This window comes from Taudactylus pleione, unplaced genomic scaffold (genome assembly GCF_031769625.1).
Source record: "Taudactylus pleione unplaced genomic scaffold, aTauple2 ptg000558l, whole genome shotgun sequence".
Lineage (NCBI taxonomy): Eukaryota > Metazoa > Chordata > Amphibia > Anura > Myobatrachidae > Taudactylus > Taudactylus pleione.
Window position 1 is genome coordinate 538,076 of NW_028284960.1, and position 19,884 is coordinate 557,959.

Genomic DNA, 19,884 nt, shown 5'->3' on the forward strand with positions numbered 1-19,884 from the left:
GGGCGACAGTGTTGGAGGTGGAGGAGAATGATGATAGAGTAGTAGCCCTTGGGTTTAGCACTGGGAGGGTGCTAGTGACCTTGCTGAGGGCTGTGTCCATGGAGTGGATCAGGGAAGGAGGATTTAGTCAGATCCCGAGATCCCTCCTTCGCAGCAGTTAAGTCCATTGGGACCAGTTGAATCCTCTGATCTGGTTGGTGCACGTTCTGTCTCTCTGCCCTGTGCTAGGTATGGGAATCGTGGTCACAACCAGCCCTGTATACATGAGGGCACCCAGCGATGCTTCATCACCTCCCAGAACCATGGCTACGCTGTGGATCCTGACACATTACCTGAGGGCTGGTCTCCGCTCTTCACCAATGCTAATGACAAGTCTAACGAGGGGATGGTCCATGACTCGAAGCCCTTCTTCAGGTGAGTGGATGCCGTAGTACAGAATTCCTAATGTGAGTGGTTCAGAGGCTGGAGGGTGGGAAGGGGTGATACAATGCAGAGACATTGGGTAAGATGGTCGTCTCCCCCTCTCTGCTTTCAGTGTCCAGTTCCACCCAGAGCACCGTGCTGGACCCATGGACCTTGTGTGTTTGTTTGATGTTTTCCTGGATACCGTGCGCCACATGAAAACCGGGACCACGGGAATGGGCACAGGTTAGTGTCCTGGACTGGGTGACGCGTTATCCAACTGTCCTGTACCTCCACCAAAAGTCACACCAACCACCGGCAGCCCCAGGGACCTCCTCATGTTCCTTCTGTGTCTTCCCTCAGTGAAACAGCGCCTGAGTGACCTCCTGACGTACAAAGACGCTCCAGGAATTGCTGAGCTGGAGGGGTCCAGGCCGCGGAAAGTGCTGATCCTGGGCTCCGGGGGTCTCTCCATTGGCCAGGCTGGGGAGTTTGACTACTCTGGTTCTCAGGTAAAATCACCTTTATGTGGTCTTTACATAACATGGGTAATCGCAGTGACCTGGGGCTCAGAGGAGCGCCATTGCTGTACATGGGTCATCGCAGTGACCTGGGGCTCAGAGGAGCGCCATTGCTGTACATAACATGGGTCATCGCAGTGACCTGGGGCTCAGAGGAGCGCCATTGCTGTGATACTAGGTTTGGTCGCCTCCTATACTGTGTTTCGGCCCCTCACCAGCCGGTGATGTAGAGTAGTCTCTACGCATCATGGTAACTCTCCTCACGTCTTCGATCCTGAGAGTACCGGCGTCAGACACTATACACACCGCTACGGATGGTGCTAACGCAGCTCCCATAATCCTTTTCTCTGTTTAGGCCATTAAAGCGCTGAAAGAGGAGAATATCCAGACTGTGCTCATAAACCCCAACATTGCCACAGTGCAGACCTCCAAGGGGCTGGCGGACAAGGTGTACTTCCTGCCCATCACTGCGGAGTACGTCACACAGGTGGGTCTTACCGTCGCTGGGAGGTCCGGTGTGCCCACCATTACCCAGGCCAGTTACTGATCTCTTCTCCGCAGGTCATTAAGAACGAGCGGCCAGATGGCGTCTTGCTAACCTTCGGGGGTCAGACAGCCCTGAACTGCGGTGTGGAGCTCACCAAACGCGGGGTCCTGGAGAAGTACAACGTGCGGGTGCTCGGGACCCCTGTCAGGTCCATTGAGATGACGGAGGACCGTAAGATCTTTGTAGAGAAGATGGAAGAGATCGGGGAACATGTGGCTCCCAGCGAGGCGGCCTTCTCTCTGGAGCAGGTTAGCAGCCGGTGCCCCCTGGTGGTAATCGGCAGGATAGCACCATTTCCTATCCGAGCTTACACCACCGCAACCTCCACCCGTCCCTAACCCTCTCCGCATGCTCCCTTGTTGCCCCACTGCAGCCTCTTCATTATCTCCTCTTTAATTCTCGCCCAGGCCCAGGCTGCTGCGGAACGTCTTGGGTACCCTGTCCTGGTACGATCAGCATATGCCCTGGGTGGGCTGGGATCCGGTTTTGCCAACACAAGAGAGGAGCTGACTGCCCTGGTGTGCCACGCCTTTGCCCATACAACCCAGGTCCTGGTGGACAAATCGCTGAAGGGGTGGAAAGAGATTGAGTACGAGGTGGTGAGGGACGCTTACAACAATTGCGTGACGGTGAGGAACCTTATTCTTGCAGCTGTTTCCTCTCTGTGCCGAGATCCGTTACCTCTGTTTGGGGTCAGCGCTGTCTTTCTGGTCTGTTCAAGGACAAAATGTTTCATCTAAAAGCTAAAGATCAACTTTTAATCCAGCCCCCATGTAAGGGCAGCCGCCTGGGGTGTTGGTAGCAGTGACCACTAGAGGGCAGGCCCTCCACTTACGTTCTATGAGTGTAGCCTTAACACTGTACGGCCACCTAGTATATTAGTGATCAGAGCTAATCCTGGCTGCCCCCCTCCTGTGCCCTGTGTGAGGACAGAGGTCGCCCCTACACATTTGGTGATTTAGGCATTGAATACAAGCCAATCCGATGTCCCTATAGATAGACCATAATGTATAAAATTAGGCCTTTCCTATAGCATGCTGGTCCCACTGCTTACACCTCTCTTCTGCCCCTTCAGGTGTGTAATATGGAGAACGTGGACCCGCTCGGCATTCACACCGGAGAGTCCATTGTGGTGGCCCCCAGCCAGACCCTGAATGATCAGGAGTACAACATGCTGCGCAATACGGCAATCAAGGTTATCCAGCACCTGGGGATTGTGGGAGAGTGTAACATCCAGTACGCCCTGAATCCAGAGTCCGAGCAGGTAAGCAGCGGGTGCACTACAGTGACCAGCAGACTGGTGAGCTGGAAGGGCCTCTAGTCTGCATAGTATTGGGGGGCTGTGACCATACCTGGTGTGAGGAGGTCCTTCGAGGTCCATGATATCCTATATACTTCGTATGTGTGTTCATCACTGCAGTCAGGAGAGATCTCAGTTGTAAGAATACAAAGACGTAGACCGACCATGGGCTCATTCTAGCACCCTGCACCCGTTTCAACCTGCCTGGGGCGTCGCGCTCTGCTCTGGTCCTTCTAGCACATGCAACTGATGCAACAAACTGCTGAGATACAGACCAGTGTGTGCTAGAAGCACCAGAGCAGGGAGCGGCACCCCTGGCAGAAAGGAGGGACTGCACGGGCTGTGGCGGGTGCAGGGTGCTGGAATGAGCACGATTATCCCCCTCGTGCAGCCGCAGCTCGGTTATTACTGAGGCCTGAAATTCCTCCTGTCTGTCTCCATTTAGAGTTAGACTGAGAAATCTGCTCCAATCCGTCCATAGGCAGTAAATAAGCCCCCTCAGGCAGACGTGGGCCGTATATAATAGGGATAAGAGCCGGATAACTCCCATGTAGAATGGCCGCTCCCTCAGGAGTCTCTCTGGCTGACAATAAATATATTTCTTCCCTTGTCTCTCCTGCTCTTCATCAGTATTATATCATCGAGGTAAACGCACGACTTTCCCGCAGCTCTGCCCTGGCGAGCAAGGCGACTGGCTATCCCCTGGCATACGTGGCGGCCAAGCTGGCTTTAGGGATCCCGCTGCCAGTACTCAGGTAATCCCGGTCGCTGTTGGTAACGCGGCTCCTCTCACGCTATCTGGCGCTTTAGTTTGTGTGTTTCTCATGGTTGCTCGTTTACGGCCTGCAGGAACTCCGTCACCAATTCCACCACGGCTAACTTTGAGCCCAGCCTGGATTACTGTGTGGTGAAGATCCCGCGCTGGGACCTCAGTAAATTCCTGCGGGTCAGCACCAAGATCGGGAGCTCGATGAAGAGCGTGGGTTAGTAAATGATTTTTGGTTCTCCGCGGCGCCGTAAGACGTGGCCGTTGTTTTTATGACCACCTTAGCGTGTAGCCTGTACATGTACGGTAGTTGGGGCAATAGTACATATCTGGATGACGTGATACTGAGTTGTTTTTGTCACTAGTTACAAATTGTGTACTTATACCAGTGTCATTGCTACATCTCGTCATTCATCTCCTGTTTCCGACGCAGGCACTGCAGGGGGTGGGTTATTTTGGGGAGATGCGATGATCTATCTCCGATATTGCAGGAGAAGTTATGTCTGTTGGAAGGAACTTTGAGGAAGCGTTCCAGAAAGCCTTGCGCATGGTAGACGAGAACTGCGTGGGGTTTGATCATAGCGTCAAGTCGTCTTCTGAAGAGGTGAGGATTACGGGGTCAGGTGTCTGAATGGGGGGTTACTGATGCGTCAGATCAGGGAGGATGTAACCAGCGTCCTCTCTTTTTGGCAGGAGCTTGAGACGCCCACAGATAAACGCATCTTCGTGCTGGCGGCCGCGCTGCGAGATGGTTACACCATAGAACGCCTCTACGAGCTGACGAAGATTGACCGGTGGTTCCTACACAAAATGAAGAACATCACAGACCACTTCTCCTCTCTGGAGTCTTACCAGAACGAGGGCACCATGCCGCGCAGCGTCCTGCTCCGGGCCAAGCAGCTGGGCTTCTCTGACAAACAGATCGCTTTGGCCGTGCAGAGGTGAGGACCCCGAGCCTTTGTCCCCGCACAAGTGGCTCCTCACTTCTACTAATTCCTTTCTACCGAAAACCAAGCCAATGCCCCTCATTTCCCTTCCCTGTGTCCCCCTTGTAGCACGGAGCTGGCGGTCAGGAAGATGCGGCAGGAATGGCAGATACTGCCGATAGTGAAGCAGATTGACACCGTGGCGGCAGAGTGGCCGGCGCAGACCAATTACCTGTACTTGACATATAACGGTAACCAGCATGACCTGGATTTCCGGGAACCACATGTCATGGTGATTGGGTCTGGAGTTTACCGTATTGGCAGCAGTGTGGAGTTTGACTGGTGTGCGGTGGGCTGTATCCAGGAACTGCGCAAGGTACGGTGAGAAGCGAGACTATAATAAGTTCTCTCTGATGTCAGTGCGGCACAGATAACTTCCTATAAAGTGTTCATATTGGTGCATGGTCTTCTGTTTCCGATCGTTCTACAGTACACAATGCCGTTACCAGTCCCCCAGCACCGGCCCTGTAGTACACAATGCCAGTTACCCGTCCTCCTGCACCAGCCTTATAGTACACAATGCCAGTTACCCGTCCCCCTGCACCGGCCCTATAGTACACAATGCCAGTTACCCGTCCTCCTGCACCGGCCCTATAGTACACAATGCCAGGTACCTGTCCTCCTGCACCGGCCCTATAGTACACCATGCCAGTTACCCGTCCCCCTGCACCGGACCTATAGTACACCATGCCAGTTACCCGTCCCCCCTGCACCGGCCCTATAGTACAACGTGCCAGTTACCCGTCCCCCTGCACCGGCCCTATAGTACACCCTGCCAGTTACCCGTCCCCCTGCACCGGCCCTATAGTACACAATGCCAGTTACCCGTCCCCCTGCACCGGCCCTATAGTACACAATGCCAGTTACCAGTCCTCCTGCACCGGCCCTATAGTACACAATGCCAGTTACCCGTCCCCTTGCACTGGCCCTATAGTACACCATGCCAGTTACCTGTCCCCCCTGCACCTGCCCTATAGTACACCGTGCCAGTTACCCGTCCCCCTGCACCGGCCCTATAGTACACCATGCCAGTTACCCGTCCCCCCTGCACCGGCCCTATAGTACACAATGCCAGTTACCCGTCCCCCTGCACCGACCCTGTAGGATTGTGGCTTCTTGTTTGTTTTTTAGCGCTAAGCCGGGATATATTTAATAACGCCCCTTATTTTTTGCGTTTAATATTGTTCACCTTTTTAAATACATCTGGAGTAAAGCTGGCGAGCAGCGGGGGCTTAGTAAATCTATCCCTTAGTATTCGTATCCCTGTTCCCTCTGATCGTCCTCTCCTGTCGCTCCTCACAGATGGGCTTCAAGACGATAATGGTGAATTATAACCCGGAGACTGTGAGCACAGACTATGACATGTGCGATCGGCTTTATTTTGATGAGATCTCCTTTGAGGTAAGTGTCTGCTGAGGTGCGGGGTGTGAGGTGCAGCTTCAATGGAGCCTTATCACACCAGTTGGAAACACGTGCTATATGTACACATACATCCTAAAATTCAGGAGTACTGTATATTCCTAGAGGGGCAGTACCTTTATCCTGGAGTGGTGATTGGATAGGGCAGTGCTGGGCAGGCTCAGGGTTATCCTGGAGTGGTGATTGGATAGGGCAATACTGGGCAGGCTCAGGGTTATCCTGGAGTGGTGATTGGATAGGGCAGTGCTGGGCAGGCTCAGGGTTATCCTGGAGTGGTGATTGGATAGGGCAGTACTGGGCAGGCTCAGCGTTATCCTGGCGTGGTGATTGGATAGGGCAGTACAGGGGCAGGCTCAGCGTTATCCTGGAGTGGTGATTGGATAGGGCAGTGCTGGGCAGGCTCAGGGTTATCCTGGAGTGGTGATTGGATAGGGCAGGCTCAGGGTTATCCTGGAGTGGTGATTGGATAGGGCAGTGCTGGGCAAGGCTCAGGGTTATCCTGGAGTGGTGATTGGATAGGGCAGTACAGGGGCAGGCTCAGGGTTATCCTGGAGTGGTGATTGGATAGGGCAGTACAGGGGCAGGCTCAGCGTTATCCTGGAGTGGTGATTGGATAGGGCAGTGCTGGGCAAGGCTCAGGGTTATTCTGGAGTGGTGATTGGATAGGGCAGTGCTGGGCAGGCTCAGGGTTATCCTGGAGTGATGATTGGATAGGGCAGTGCTGGGCAGGCTCAGGGTTATCCTGGAGTGATGATTGGATAGGGCAGTGCTGGGCAAGGCTCAGGGTTATTCTGGAGTGGTGATTGGATAGGGCAGTGCTGGGCAAGGCTCAGGGTTATCCTGGAGTGGTGATTGGATAGGGCAGTACAGGGGCAGGCTCAGGGTTATCCTGGAGTGGTGATTGGATAGGGCAGTACAGGGGCAGGCTCAGGGTTATCCTGGAGTGGTGATTGGATAGGGCAGTACAGGGGCAGGCTCAGCATTATCCTGGAGTGGTGACTGGATAGGGCAGTGCTGGGCAGGCTCAGGGTTATCCTGGAGTGATGATTGGATAGGGCAGTGCTGGGCAGGCTCAGCGTTATCCTGGAGTGGTGATTGGATAGGGCAGTACAGGGGCAGGCTCAGGGTTATCCTGGAGTGGTGATTGGATAGGGCAGTACAGGGGCAGGCTCAGGGTTATCCTGGAGTGGTGATTGGATAGGGCAGTACAGGGGCAGGCTCAGCATTATCCTGGAGTGGTGACTGGATAGGGCAGTGCTGGGCAGGCTCAGGGTTATCCTGGAGTGATGATTGGATAGGGCAGTGCTGGGCAGGCTCAGCGTTATCCTGGAGTAGTGATTGGATAGGGCAGTACAGGGGCAGGCTCAGCGTTATCCTGGAGTGGTGATTGGATAGGGCAGTACAGGGGCAGGCTCAGGGTTATCCTGGAGTGGTGATTGGATAGGGCAGTACAGGGGCAGGCTCAGGGTTATCCTGGAGTGGTGATTGGATAGGGCAATACTGGGCAGGCTCACGGTTATCCTGGAGTGGTGATTGGATAGGGCAGTACAGGGGCAGGCTCAGCGTTATCCTGGAGTGGTGATTGGATAGGGCAGTACTGGGCAGGCTCAGGGTTATCCTGGAGTGATGATTGGATAGGGCAGTACTGGGCAGGCTCAGGGTTATCCTGGAGTGATGATTGGATAGGGCAGTACATGGGCAGGCTCAGCGTTATCCTGGAGTGGTGATTGGATAGGGCAGTACAGGGGCAGGCTCAGCGTTATCCTGGAGTGATGATTGGATAGGGCAGTGCTGGGCAGGCTCAGGGTTATAGCCGGGGAAGGTCACAGGCTCTTGGTTCTTCAGAAGCGGTGATGGGAGCAGGTGGTACTAGGATTGATATAGAGAGGCCAGGAACAGTGCAGGACATGGCAGGGATACGGTTACCCTGGAGCAGGATGGTTTACAGTAGAACAGTACTTGGAGCAATGAGGAGGGGAAAGTCTTGGTAGTTATAACTGATTAGACGACCTCCATTCTCTTCTCTTTGCCGGCCTCAGGTGGTGATGGACATCTATGAGTTAGAGAACCCTGAAGGGATAATCTTGTCCATGGGCGGTCAGCTCCCTAATAACATTGCAATGTCCCTGCACCGCCAGCAGTGCCGCGTGCTGGGCACCTCCCCCGATTCCATCGACTCTGCTGAGAATCGTTTCAAGTTCTCCCGCCTGCTGGACACCATTGGGATTAGTCAGCCGCAGTGGAAGGAGCTGTCAGACATGGAGGTAGGCTTCATCCTTGTTATGCCTCTCGGCAATGGTACACGTCTGTCTTTTGCTGCCTATAACACTGGTCTCCTGCTGGTAGCGTGGAGCAGATTTCGCAGTCTCTCGGGATCTCGCAGGAAATGGTACCAGTGAGTGCGAATGGGCCATTGCTAGCATAATAGCTGCACTAGTGAGGTGGGGTACACAGGGGGTGTTATGGGGGCACAGCCTTGCTTGGGGCAGAATGCAGTTCCTGATTGTTCCGCTGGCACCTCTTTCCAGTCTGCCGTGCAGTTCTGTAACACCGTGGGATTTCCCTGTGTGGTGCGCCCGTCCTACGTACTGAGCGGAGCTGCCATGAATGTGGCGTATTCGGAGGAAGATCTAGAGAAGGTTCTCAGCAATGCTCTGGCTGTGTCTAAAGAGTACCCAGTGGTCATCTCCAAGTTTATCCAGGAAGCCAAGGTCAGTGTGTTACTGACGCATTTCTCCTCCTGTGGGGTAATGTCACTGTATGAATGCGATGACACTCATGTACCTCCGGGGTGGGCTGCATGTAGCAGTTATTGGGCTTTCTGACGCATTTCTCTTCTGTGGGTAATGTCACTGCAAACAACCTGATGTTAGTCAGTATACGGGGTCCTGTCTGACCCTTCTGACATGGGGGGGGCGTGTGTGTGTGTGTGTGTGTGTGTATATATATATATATATATATATATATATATATGTGTGTGTGTGTGTATGTATATGTGTGTGTGTATGTATATATATATATTATTAGTGGGTGACTCATTTTAGTGACCCGCTCATCTGTCTCCCGCCATCGTCCGCTTGGAGTTGGGCTGAGTAATGTCCTATGTTGCATACAGGAGATAGACGTGGATGCGGTGGCATGCGATGGGGTAGTGGTTGCTGTGGCTATTTCGGAACATGTAGAGAATGCTGGGGTGCACTCTGGAGATGCCACACTGGTCACCCCTGCACAAGATATCACCCCCAAAACTCTGGAGAGGATCAAGGCAATTGTACATGCGGTGGGACAGGAGCTTCAGGTGACTGGACCCTTCAACCTGCAGCTCATTGCCAAGGTACGGACTCATCCACTATCTGCGCTTCTCTACCCATTCACACCGAATATCTCTCCCTGCCCTTCCTCTTACCGATGCCCACTGTCGTCCCAAGTGTCCTGTTCTCCCTTACCGTTAAGGTCCCATGGTCCTTCTCTTTAACTGCTGTCCCCTGGTACCTCTCTCCCTCCCCCTGGTACCTCTCGCTCCCCTATTACCTCTTGTCCTGTAATCTCTCCCCTGTTGGCCACACTTCCTCTCCATCCCATGAGCTAGGCCTCGGTTGTCTATGTATACTTCCACACTTCCTCTCCATCCCATGATGAAGGCCTCGGTTGTCTTTGCCCAGTTGCTCCCATGTCTTGTTACTGTGACCTATAAATGTCTCCGCAGGATGATCAGCTGAAGGTGATTGAGTGTAACGTCCGAGTCTCTCGCTCTTTCCCTTTCGTGTCTAAGACGCTTGGGGTGGATATGATTGCTCTGGCCACACAGGTTATTATGGGAGAGGAAGTAGAACCAGTTGGGCTTATGACAGGAACAGGAATTGTGGGCGTTAAAGTAAGTGTCTCTGTCTGTCTCGCGCCACCCTCCCTGTTATACGCTCAGTCCCATGTTGTGTTCTTTACCTGTCTGTCGCCTTTTCCGCCCCAGGTGCCGCAGTTCTCCTTCTCCCGCCTGGCTGGAGCGGACGTGGTCCTCGGGGTAGAGATGACCAGCACAGGTGAGGTCGCTTGCTTTGGGGAGAACAGATACGAGGCCTATCTAAAGGCCATGCTGAGCACCGGCTTCAAAATTCCCCAGAATAACATCCTGCTGACCATTGGCAGCTACAAGGTAAGAGACCACCACCCCTTCCCCGCGGGTGGGTGCCTGTGTTTTTCTCCTCCCGCTACACATCATAGCACTGTGCACTGCTAGCACTACCTGACATGTACAGCCCAGCTTTTACCAGTGGCTCTGCACATCCAGGGCACAGATTGCTGGTAGTGTCTGTATGGGCGGGTGAGTGGCGCTAGCGGAACCTGTCGCACCAGCGTGAGCTAGTGGCGCTAGCGGAGCCTGTATGGGCAAGTGGCGCTAGCGGAGCCTGTCGCACCTGTGTATGGGCGTAACATAGCTCCTAAAACTTTCAGCCGTGTCCATATTGGGTGCTGTCATGTACTTGGTGGAGATGCTGAGATACTTGTGGTTCCAGGTGCACGGAATGACCTAAAGTAACGGAACGGGGACTGAGTGGGGAATTTGAGCCCTCATGTGACTGGAAGCCACCAATGGTGAATGCTCTGTCTTACAGAATAAGAGTGAGCTGCTAGGCACAGTGCGGACCCTGGAGAGCCTGGGATACAGTCTTTACGCCAGCCTGGGCACTGCGGACTTCTATACAGAACATGGCATCAAGGTGACCTAATGTCTCCCTCACTGCTCCCCCCTGTGCCGAATGCGGTGACTGCACAGCTGCTGACCTCCGTCTTGTCTTGTAGATAAAGGCTATGGATTGGCCCTTTGAAGAGCCGGACAGTGATGGGCCCCTGAAGGAGAAACAGGGAAGCATAATGGACCACCTGGCTGAGAACCACTTTGATTTGGTCATCAACCTTTCCATGCGGAACTCTGGGGGGCGCAGGCTCTCCTCATTCGTTACCCGTGGGTACCGCACCCGCCGTCTTGCTGTGGATTATTCCGTGCCTCTCATCATTGACATCAAGTGCACTAAGCTGTTTGTGGAGGTGAGCTGCAGGTTTGCTGGATTGGCTGCAGAATTTGCCCTCGTGAAGGTGGTTATTGTATGTTCCCTTCCTTCTGTTCCAGGCTCTGCGTCAGATCGGAGCTGCCCCTCCTGTAAAGACTCACGTGGACTGTATGACGTCCCAGAAACTCATCCGGCTGCCAGGTGAGCCCTTCATGTGTGGAAACGCTTCTTCTGGGTGGGTAAGGAGGCAACAGGGAGGTTTATGGCGTGGAATAGTGAGGTTAGAGGCCAGAGTGAGGGTTTATGGATTGGAATAGTGAGGGTAGAGGCCAGAGTGAGGGTTTATGGATCGGAATAGTGAGGGAAGAGGCCAGAGTGAGGGTTTATGGCTCGGAATAGTGAGGGTAGAGGCCAGTGAGGGTTTATGGATCGGAATAGTGAGGTTAGAGGCCAGAGTGAGGGTTTATGGCTCGGAATAGTGAGGGTAGAGGCCAGAGAGGGTTCATGGCTCCGGAATAGTGAGGGTAGAGGCCAGAGTGAGGGTTTATGGCTCGGAATAGTGAGGGTAGAGGCCAGAGTGAGGGTTTATGGCTCGGAATAGTGAGGGTAGAGGCCAGAGTGAGGGTTTATGGCTCAGAATAGTGAGGGTAGAGGCCAGAGTGAGGGTTTATGGCTCGGAATAGTGAGGGCAGAAGCCAGAGTGAGGGTTTATAGCTAGGAATAGTGAGGGTAGAGGCCAGAGTGAGGGTTTATGGATCGGAATAGTGAGGGTAGAGGCCAGAGTTAGGGTTTATGGCTAGGAATAGTGAGGGTAGAGGCCAGAGTGAGTGTTTATGGCTCCGGAATAGTGAGGTAGAGGCCAGAGAGAGTTCATGGCTCCGGAATAGTGAGGGTAGAGGCCAGAGTGAGGATTTATGGATTGGAATAGTGAGGGTAGAGGCCAGAGTGGGGATTATAGACCTTAGGAACTAATACGATCTGCCAGATGTCTGCCATCTACCGGCAGTTTGTCCATCATGTTCATGCAAGATCTCCTCACCTGGAGGGGTCATTTTACTGTGAGTCACCCCAAAACTCTGCATTGCCAGAGAGTAAGAATAAGAAATACATATTGCATTTACAGGGTTTAGGGGTAAGTTTGAGGGTGAAGGCCTCGTCCTCTGTGACAGTGGAGCTGATAGTGAGCAAGGAGCGGAGGTCAAGCTGAGGGTGTAGGAGGGGAGTGAAGGCCTCGTCCTCTGTGACAGTGGAGCTGATAGTGAGCAGAGAGCGGAGGTCAGGCTGAGGGTGTAGGAGGGGAGTGAAGGCCTCGTCCTCTGTGACAGTGGAGCTGATAGTGAGCGGAGGTCAGGCTGAGGGTGTAGGAGGAGAGTGAAGGCCTTGTCCTCTGTGACAGTGGAGCTGATAGTGAGCGGAGGTCAGGCTGAGGGTGTAGGAGGGGAGTGAAGGCCTCGTCCTCTGTGACAGTGGAGCTGATAGTGAGCGGAGGTCAGGCTGAGGGTGTAGGAGGGGAGTGAAGGCCTCGTCCTCTGTGACAGTGGAGCTGATAGTGAGCGGAGGTCAGGCTGAGGGTGTAGGAGGAGAGAGAAGGCCTTGTCCTCTGTGACAGTGGAGCTGATGGTGAGCAGGGAGGTCAGGCTGAGGGTGTAGGAGGAGAGTGAAGGCCTCGTCCTCTGTGACAATGGAGCTGATAGTGAGCAGGGAGCGGAGGTCAGGCTGAGGGTGTAGGAGGAGAGTGAAGGCCTCGTCCTCTGACAGAGGAGCTGATGGTGAGCAGGGAGCGGAGGTCAGGCTGAGGGTGTAGGAGGGGAGTGAAGGCCTCGTCCTCTGTGACAGTGGAGCTGATGGTGAGCAGGGAGCGGAGGTCAGGCTGAGGGTGTAGGAGGGGAGTGAAGGCCTCGTCCTCTGTGACAGTGGAGCTGATGGTGAGCAGGGAGCGGAGGTCAGGCTGAGGGTGTAGGGGGGGAGTGAAGGCCTCGTCCTCTGTGACAGTGGACAGTGGAGCTGATAGTGAGCAGGGAGCGGAGGTCAGGCTGAGGGTGTAGGGGGGGAGTGAAGGCCTTGTCCTCTGTGACAATGGAGCTGATAGTGAGCAGGGAGTGGAGGTCAGGCTGAGGGTGTAGGGGGGGAGTGAAGGCCTCGTCCTCAGTGACAGAGGAGCTGGTAGTGAGCAGGGAGCGGAGGTCAGGCTGAGGGTGTAGGGGGGGGGGGAGTGAAGCCCTCGTCCTCTGTGACAGTGGAGCTGATGGGGAGCGGAGGTCAGGCTTAGGTGGGGTCCCTGGTATTTTATGTATGTAGGGGACATCTGTTCATGCATTGTTCCTGCCTCCCATCTCCTTGCTCAGGTCTGATTGATGTACATGTGCATTTGAGGGAACCTGGAGCCACCCACAAGGAAGATTTCTCTTCCGGTACCGCGGCAGCACTGGCCGGTGGCATTACCTTGGTATGCGCTATGCCAAACACCACTCCTGCCATCACAGATGTCTCCACCTTCCTACTGGCACAGAAGGTGAGAAATCCATATAACAGCTTGTTGTGGGGTTTGGGTCTAACGTTTAACCACAGCCATAATGTAATACTGTCCTTTCTTCACTCAGTTGGCGGAAGCTGGTGCTCGCTGCGACTTCGCCCTGTTCCTTGGAGCGTGCTCAGAGAATCCCAACTCGCTCTCACCCATCGCCAGCTCAGCAGCTGGTCTCAAGATGTATCTGAATGACACCTACTCTCAGCTCAAGATGGATAATGTGTCGCTGTGGATGGAGGTGAGTCTGACCTCTACTGAATGGGAGTCTGATTTCTGATATGTCTATGCCCGGTGTGAACTCCTTCACTGACTGGTGCTTGGGGCGACCTACCTCATACCTCGCTTGTGTCTGTGATTCTGATTGTCTTGCCCTTGTCTTTGGTCCTCATTGGCTCGCTTGTGTCTCTGGTCCTCATTGGCTCGCTTGTGTCTTTGGTCCTCATTGGCTCGCTTGTGTCTTTGGTCCTCATTGGCTAGCTTGTGTCTTTGGTCCTCATTGGCTCGCTTGTGTCTTTGGTCCTCATTGGCTTGCTTGTCTCTGTGGGTCTCTTTGGCTTGCTTGTCTCTGTGGGTCTCTTTGGCTTGCTTGTGCCTGTGGTTCTCTGGCTTGCTTGTGCCTGTGGTTCTCTGGCTTGCTTGTGCCTGTGGTTCTCTGGCTTGCTTGTGCCTGTGGTTCTCTGGCTTGCTTGTGCCTGTGGGTTCTCTTTGGCTCACCTGTGACCGTGGGTCTCTTTGGCTCGCTTTTGTCTGTGGCTCTCTTTGGCTCGCCTGTGTCTGTGGGTCTCTTTGGCTCGCTTGTCTCTGTGGGTCTCTTTGGCTCGCTTGTCTCTGTGGGTCTCTTTGGCTCGCTTGTCTCTGTGGGTCTCTTTGGCTCGCTTGTCTCTGTGGGTCTCTTTGGCTCGCTTGTCTCTGTGGGTCTCTTTGGCTCGCTTGTCTCTGTGGGTCTCTTTGGCTCGCTTTTGTCTGTGGCTCTCTTTGGCTCGCCTGTGTCTGTGGGTCTCTTTGGCTTGCTTATCTCTGTGACTCTTTGGCTCGCTTGTGTTTGTGGTTCTCTTTGGCTCGCTTGTGTCTGTGGGTCTCTTTGGCTTGCTTGTGTCTGTGGCTCTCTTTGGCTCGCCTATAAGTTAATTCTTCCCCTTACAGCACTTTGAGAACTGGCCATCTCACTTGCCTATTGTGGCTCATGCAGAGAACCAGACGGTTGCCGCGATCCTGATGGTAGCCCAGCTGTACAAGCGCTCGGTGCACATCTGCCACGTGGCTAAAAAGGAGGAGGTATGTCCCCAGTCACCGTTTCCCCTGTGATCGCCTTGTACCTCGCCCACTGATCAGATCATTCCACCCACAGATCCTGATCATTAAGGTCGCCAAGCAGAAAGGAATCAAGGTGACCTGCGAGGTGGCTCCGCATCACCTCTTTCTCTGCCTCGATGACCTGGAGCAGCTGGGTCACAAACGTGGCCAGGTGCGTCCCATGCTGGGCACCCGGGAGGACCTGCAGGCTTTGTGGGATAACCTGGACGTGATAGATTGCTTTGCAACAGATCACGGTAAGAAGGGTTTAATACTCTTATCGGGGGGCAGGGGAGCAGGAAGACGTCTCCTGGGCTTTGTTAGTCTTTGTGTGAGCTGGATACGGCTATGGGAGATGTGAGGGTCCTCCGGCATATACAGGACCTCAGTAGCTGATGTAGCCCTGGTGGTGGGTCAGAGAGACAGAGCGGGCAGCTCCAGTGAGTGAGGGTAACTGCTAATCTCTGTCCTGCCCCCCAGCCCCTCATTCTGTGGAGGAGAAGGAAGGTCCCAACCCACCCCCGGGGTACCCCGGCCTGGAGACTATGCTGCCCCTGCTGCTTACCGCTGTCAGCGAGGGTCGGCTGACTATCGATGACGTCATCAATCGTTTGTACGAGAACCCACGTAAAATCTTCTCCCTCCCTGTGCAAGAGAACACATACATCGAGGTGAGTGCGCGTGACCCCGCCCATCACGCCGTGCTGCCGGTTACCACTTACCCCGAATGACTGACCGCCATCTTCACATCACTCGTTATTGCTCACAGCTCTCCGGAGCGTTAGATTTTTTTTTTGCTGTTCCGCTGTATTTGCTGTAACGCTTCAGCGAGCGGAGCGACCGCCTCTAGCAACATAGCGCGGTGGATACTCGCATCATTAGATATTTCATCTGGTCCGCACTGTGACACGGCATGAGATGCCATATGTAACCCACAGCTGATGCCCATTCCTGTCCCCTCACACACCGGTACTCCCATTCCAGCACCACATGCCCTATACACCCACCGAAACCTATTACCCCCTTCAGCCCCTTCTATTGTTCACACATTGCCCTCCATTACCTTCCCCAGTGCCCAACATACGCCCAGTACCCTTCCTTGCCGCACCTCCCCATCACCCCACGCCCTCATCCTGTCTCGCCCTCTCGCTGACATTCTCCTCCTCGTGTCCCGTCTCCTTGCAGGTTGACTTGGAGCATGAGTGGCTCATACCGCGGTCTATGCAGTTTACCAAGTCTAAGTGGACCCCATTTGAAGGGATGAAGGTGAAGGGAGCCGTGCGCAGGGTGGTGCTGCGAGGTGAAGTGGCGTACATCGATGGCCAGGTACGTAGCGCCGCCCAGTCTCAGGTGGGATGACCCATGATTTAACCTCTACATGCCGTGTTGCCTGTCTGTCCCCTAGGTCCTGGTGCCGGCAGGTTATGGTCAGGACGTCAGAAAGTGGGCCCCTCCTCTGCCGTCGCCGACTCTCCCAGCCCCGAGCAAAGAGATTCTCAAGGTATGCGGGAAGGAAAGGTCGCCGGCGTCTGAGATCGCAGCGAGTAACGCGCGTATTGTGGTGGCGTATGTTTAATCCAGCCGCTTCCTTTATGCTGGTGGTCGGTACAGTTTTTGTATATTTTAACCCATTTTTTGTTGTTTCTGTCAGACCCCAGAGCGCCATCGTCATGTGACCATGCAAAGCGAAACCATTCGCACTAGGGCGCCCAGTCCACGCAGAGCCGGCTCCGCGGGAGATTCGCGCTTCCATCTGCCCCCCAGAATCCACCGCTCCTCTGACCCCGGCCTGCCAGGTGAGAGGTGTGAGAAGGGGCTGTCTCTTCCCAATTTACATTTTCTATAAGATACAAAGCTATGTACTAATTCTGGTGTATGCACCCCACCCCCTACTGTAAGGGGCTTCTGTCCGAGAGGTCGGGGGATGAGTCTCATGGTAAGTGTAAGGGAGAGAGCAACCCTGTGACCAGCGGGAGGGGGCAGGGTACAACGTCCTAACACTGTGTCCTGGTATCTAGCGCCATGGAGGAGGTCTGCCCCCCGCAATCCAGGAGCTGCCGCAAGGATCGGTAACGTGAATGACCAGGGCGCTAATCAACGCTGGGGGGGGGGATGAAATTATTCCTAATGCTTGGCCCCCGATCAGCCTTGGCATGATGACGGATCTCGCCTCTTGTAAATGAGCCTCTTTACTGCCAAAATTATACCAGTGATTACACAAATGACAATCGAGCAATGGCCAGATTCACCGGCAAGTAGAGGATTGTAGTCTGGGGTGCGAAGATCGGAGCTTTACGAGTGACCAATCAGAGAGGAGTATGACCACGAGCAAACAGTCAGCGCACAGTGTATTCTGTAACTACACTCAAACCTCCACCTCCACTCCCCCCACCTCCACCTCCACTCCCCCCACCTCCACCTACCCTCCACCTATACTCCCCCCCCCCCCCCCCCCCCCACCTACGCCACCCCCACTCCTCTCAACCTCCACCCCCCCCCACCTCCACCTACACTCCCCCACCTACACTCCCCCCACCTCCACCTCCACCCCCCACCTACACACCTCCACCTACACTACCTCCACCTACACTACCTCCACCTACACTCCCCCCACCTCCGCCTACACTCCCCCCACCTACTCCTCCCCACCTCCACCTACACCCCCCCACCTCCTACACCCCCACCTCCATCTACACTCCCCCCCACCTCCTCCACCTACACCCCACCTACATCACACCACCACCTGCACACACCCCCCAACACCACCTACACCCCCCCACACCACCACCTGCACACACACACACACACACACACACACACACACACACACACACACACACACACACCCCCCAGGCTGTCCCAGTGATGGCCGGATTGCATTATTAGGCCACGTTCCCATGTATAACATGTAAGTACACACTCTGCAGGTGATAGACATAATAAGTGCTTAATATAAATGATACAACGAGACGCTCGGCCCTCTGCCATTTATATTATGCGCAGAGCAGGAATTGGCGGGTCGTCGTCTCTGCTGTATGTAGCAGTGGTACGCAGGCCGGTACGCTGTATGTAGCAGTGGTGCGCAGGCCGGTACGCTGTATATGCCGGTGTTGCGCAGTGCCGGTTGATGGGTGGGGTCTTGCCGCTGAATGTTGTCAGAAGATGGAAATCTTTTGTGGTGTCTGTGTCGGGTGTTTGCCAAGCTCTGTTCTTGCAGGGTGGGGGCTCGGAGAGTATGTGTCGTGTCACCCCCCCCCCCTTCCCCCTCCCCCATAGCGTCCAGCACTCTCCGTAGTCACAGGTACAGTCCTGTTATAGGACACACTAGCGGCACTCTCCATGGGCACGGGTACAGTCCTGTTATAGGGCACACTAGCGGCACTCTCCATGGGCACGGGTACAGTCCTGTTATAGGGCACACTAGCGGCACTCTCCATGGGCACGGGTACAGTCCTGTTATAGGGCACACTAGCGGCACTCTCCATGGGCACGGTACAGTCCTGTTATAGGGCACACTAGCGGCACTCTCCATGGGCACGGGTACAGTCCTGTTATAGGGCACACTAGTGGCACTCTGGACCTGCTTGCTATTCTCTGCACCATCTGCTGCTGTGTCCTGTTTCCGGCAGTAGGTGGCGCTGTGTCCCTTCTGTACTGAGTGCAATGTAAGATCTGTATAGCCGAGAGCCATCTGTATATTACTTAGCGCTATGTATTGTCACCTGACTTATAGCTGCTGTGTACGCGGTGAGGGTGTCGCGTTGTGTAACAGACTTGTCGTCTGCTGTAGGTTGTAGCACAGAGCTTGGCAGATGCACCAACGTCCTGTCTGTATGTGTTTGGTCATACATGTACTGTTCTGGAACTAACCTGTCTGTGTGTGTTTGGTCATACATGTACTGTTCTGGAACTAACCTGTCTGTGTGTGTTTGGTCATACGTGTGCTGTTCTGGATCTAACCTGTCTGCGTGTGTTTGGTCATACGTGTACTGTTCTGGAACTAACCTGTCTGCGTGTGTTTGGTCATACGTGTACTGTTCTGGAACTAACCTGTCTGCGTGTGTTTGGTCATACGTGTACTGTTCTGGAACTAACCTGTCTGCGTGTGTTTGGTCATACGTGTACTGTTCTGGATCTAACCTCTCTGCGTGTGTTTGGTCATACGTGTACTGTTCTGGAAGTAACCTGTCGGCATGCTTTGTCTCCGTGTCAGCAGCAGAGGAGCAGAGAGAGAGGACGGTGAAGAAGCCGACAGACGCAGGTTATCTCATTTTCTGTTCATTCGCCGTCTCTGAGGTTCCTCCGCCCGCCGCAGACCACAGGACATATGGTGCTTTCCGTTCTGTATGATGGGCGCCATGCTGCTGTCTGCGGAGGGCTGACCTGCCAGTGTGACGGGGGGATTATTATAGTGCGGGTGGCGGTGGTACAATAATAAGCGCTGCATTATGTATCCCGTGTGCTGTGGTACTTACCCGCTGTCATGTATTTTGTACCTATAGATCTGTCTTCCATCCAAGACGGTTACACCTATCCGCCGCCAATTCCCCGAATCATGTCCCCCCAGAACATGTCCCTGCAGAGTCTCCCCCACGTGCAGACCTCCCCTCTGCTGCACCCACTGATCGGGCAGCACATCCTGTCTGTCAAGCAGTTCAGCAAGGACCAGGTGAGGTCATTATCCCAGGTACAAGTCCGTGCGTCGCGCCCTGGCCAGGTTCCTGTGGCTGCGCCCGTCTCTGGCCAGGTCCCTGTGGCTGCGCCCCGTCTCTGGCCAGGTCCCTGTGGCCGCGCCCGTCTCTGGCCAGGTCCCTGCGGCCACGCCCCGTCTCTGGCCAGGTCCCTGCGGCCGCGCCCCGTCTCTGGCCAGGTCCCTGCGGCCGCGCCCGTCTCTGGCCAGGTCCCTGTGGCTGCGCCGCGCTCTCAGTAGTATCGTTGACCGTTAGACTCCATGTTGCTGCCACAGTAATGTGATCCATCCTTTTTCTCACCCAGATGTCGCATCTGTTCAACGTGGCGCACACCCTGCGAATGTTGGTGCAGAAGGAGCGGAGCCTGGACATGCTGAAGGTTCTTATTGTGCTTCTCCTAGACGTCTCCTCTGAGTCTTGTTGGCG

General features: G+C 54.5%; 1 protein-coding gene across 2 annotated transcripts in view; it reads left to right on the forward strand.

Annotated features, from left to right (window-relative positions):
* The window catches only part of CAD (carbamoyl-phosphate synthetase 2, aspartate transcarbamylase, and dihydroorotase), a 56,705-nt gene that overhangs the window by 28,217 nt on the left and 8,604 nt on the right, over positions 1–19,884 (forward strand). Inside the window, exons 7-38 of one of the 2 annotated variants that reach the window (XM_088452908.1) lie at positions 229–414; positions 536–648; positions 766–914; positions 1,279–1,410; positions 1,485–1,718; positions 1,878–2,099; positions 2,546–2,734; positions 3,401–3,525; positions 3,620–3,753; positions 4,028–4,140; positions 4,230–4,477; positions 4,592–4,838; positions 5,825–5,923; positions 7,981–8,205; positions 8,470–8,652; positions 9,057–9,275; positions 9,648–9,815; positions 9,909–10,091; positions 10,552–10,656; positions 10,739–10,984; positions 11,067–11,148; positions 13,293–13,459; positions 13,548–13,712; positions 14,618–14,749; positions 14,823–15,024; positions 15,248–15,438; positions 15,953–16,093; positions 16,173–16,268; positions 16,419–16,563; positions 18,981–19,028; positions 19,270–19,436; positions 19,763–19,837. In XM_088452908.1, coding sequence (XP_088309034.1) covers positions 229–414; positions 536–648; positions 766–914; positions 1,279–1,410; positions 1,485–1,718; positions 1,878–2,099; positions 2,546–2,734; positions 3,401–3,525; positions 3,620–3,753; positions 4,028–4,140; positions 4,230–4,477; positions 4,592–4,838; positions 5,825–5,923; positions 7,981–8,205; positions 8,470–8,652; positions 9,057–9,275; positions 9,648–9,815; positions 9,909–10,091; positions 10,552–10,656; positions 10,739–10,984; positions 11,067–11,148; positions 13,293–13,459; positions 13,548–13,712; positions 14,618–14,749; positions 14,823–15,024; positions 15,248–15,438; positions 15,953–16,093; positions 16,173–16,268; positions 16,419–16,563; positions 18,981–19,028; positions 19,270–19,436; positions 19,763–19,837 — 5,131 coding nt within the window. The remainder of the gene's footprint in view (positions 1–228; positions 415–535; positions 649–765; positions 915–1,278; positions 1,411–1,484; positions 1,719–1,877; positions 2,100–2,545; positions 2,735–3,400; positions 3,526–3,619; positions 3,754–4,027; positions 4,141–4,229; positions 4,478–4,591; positions 4,839–5,824; positions 5,924–7,980; positions 8,206–8,469; positions 8,653–9,056; positions 9,276–9,647; positions 9,816–9,908; positions 10,092–10,551; positions 10,657–10,738; positions 10,985–11,066; positions 11,149–13,292; positions 13,460–13,547; positions 13,713–14,617; positions 14,750–14,822; positions 15,025–15,247; positions 15,439–15,952; positions 16,094–16,172; positions 16,269–16,418; positions 16,564–18,980; positions 19,029–19,269; positions 19,437–19,762; positions 19,838–19,884) is intronic. The other variant, XM_088452909.1, reaches the window with a different exon arrangement.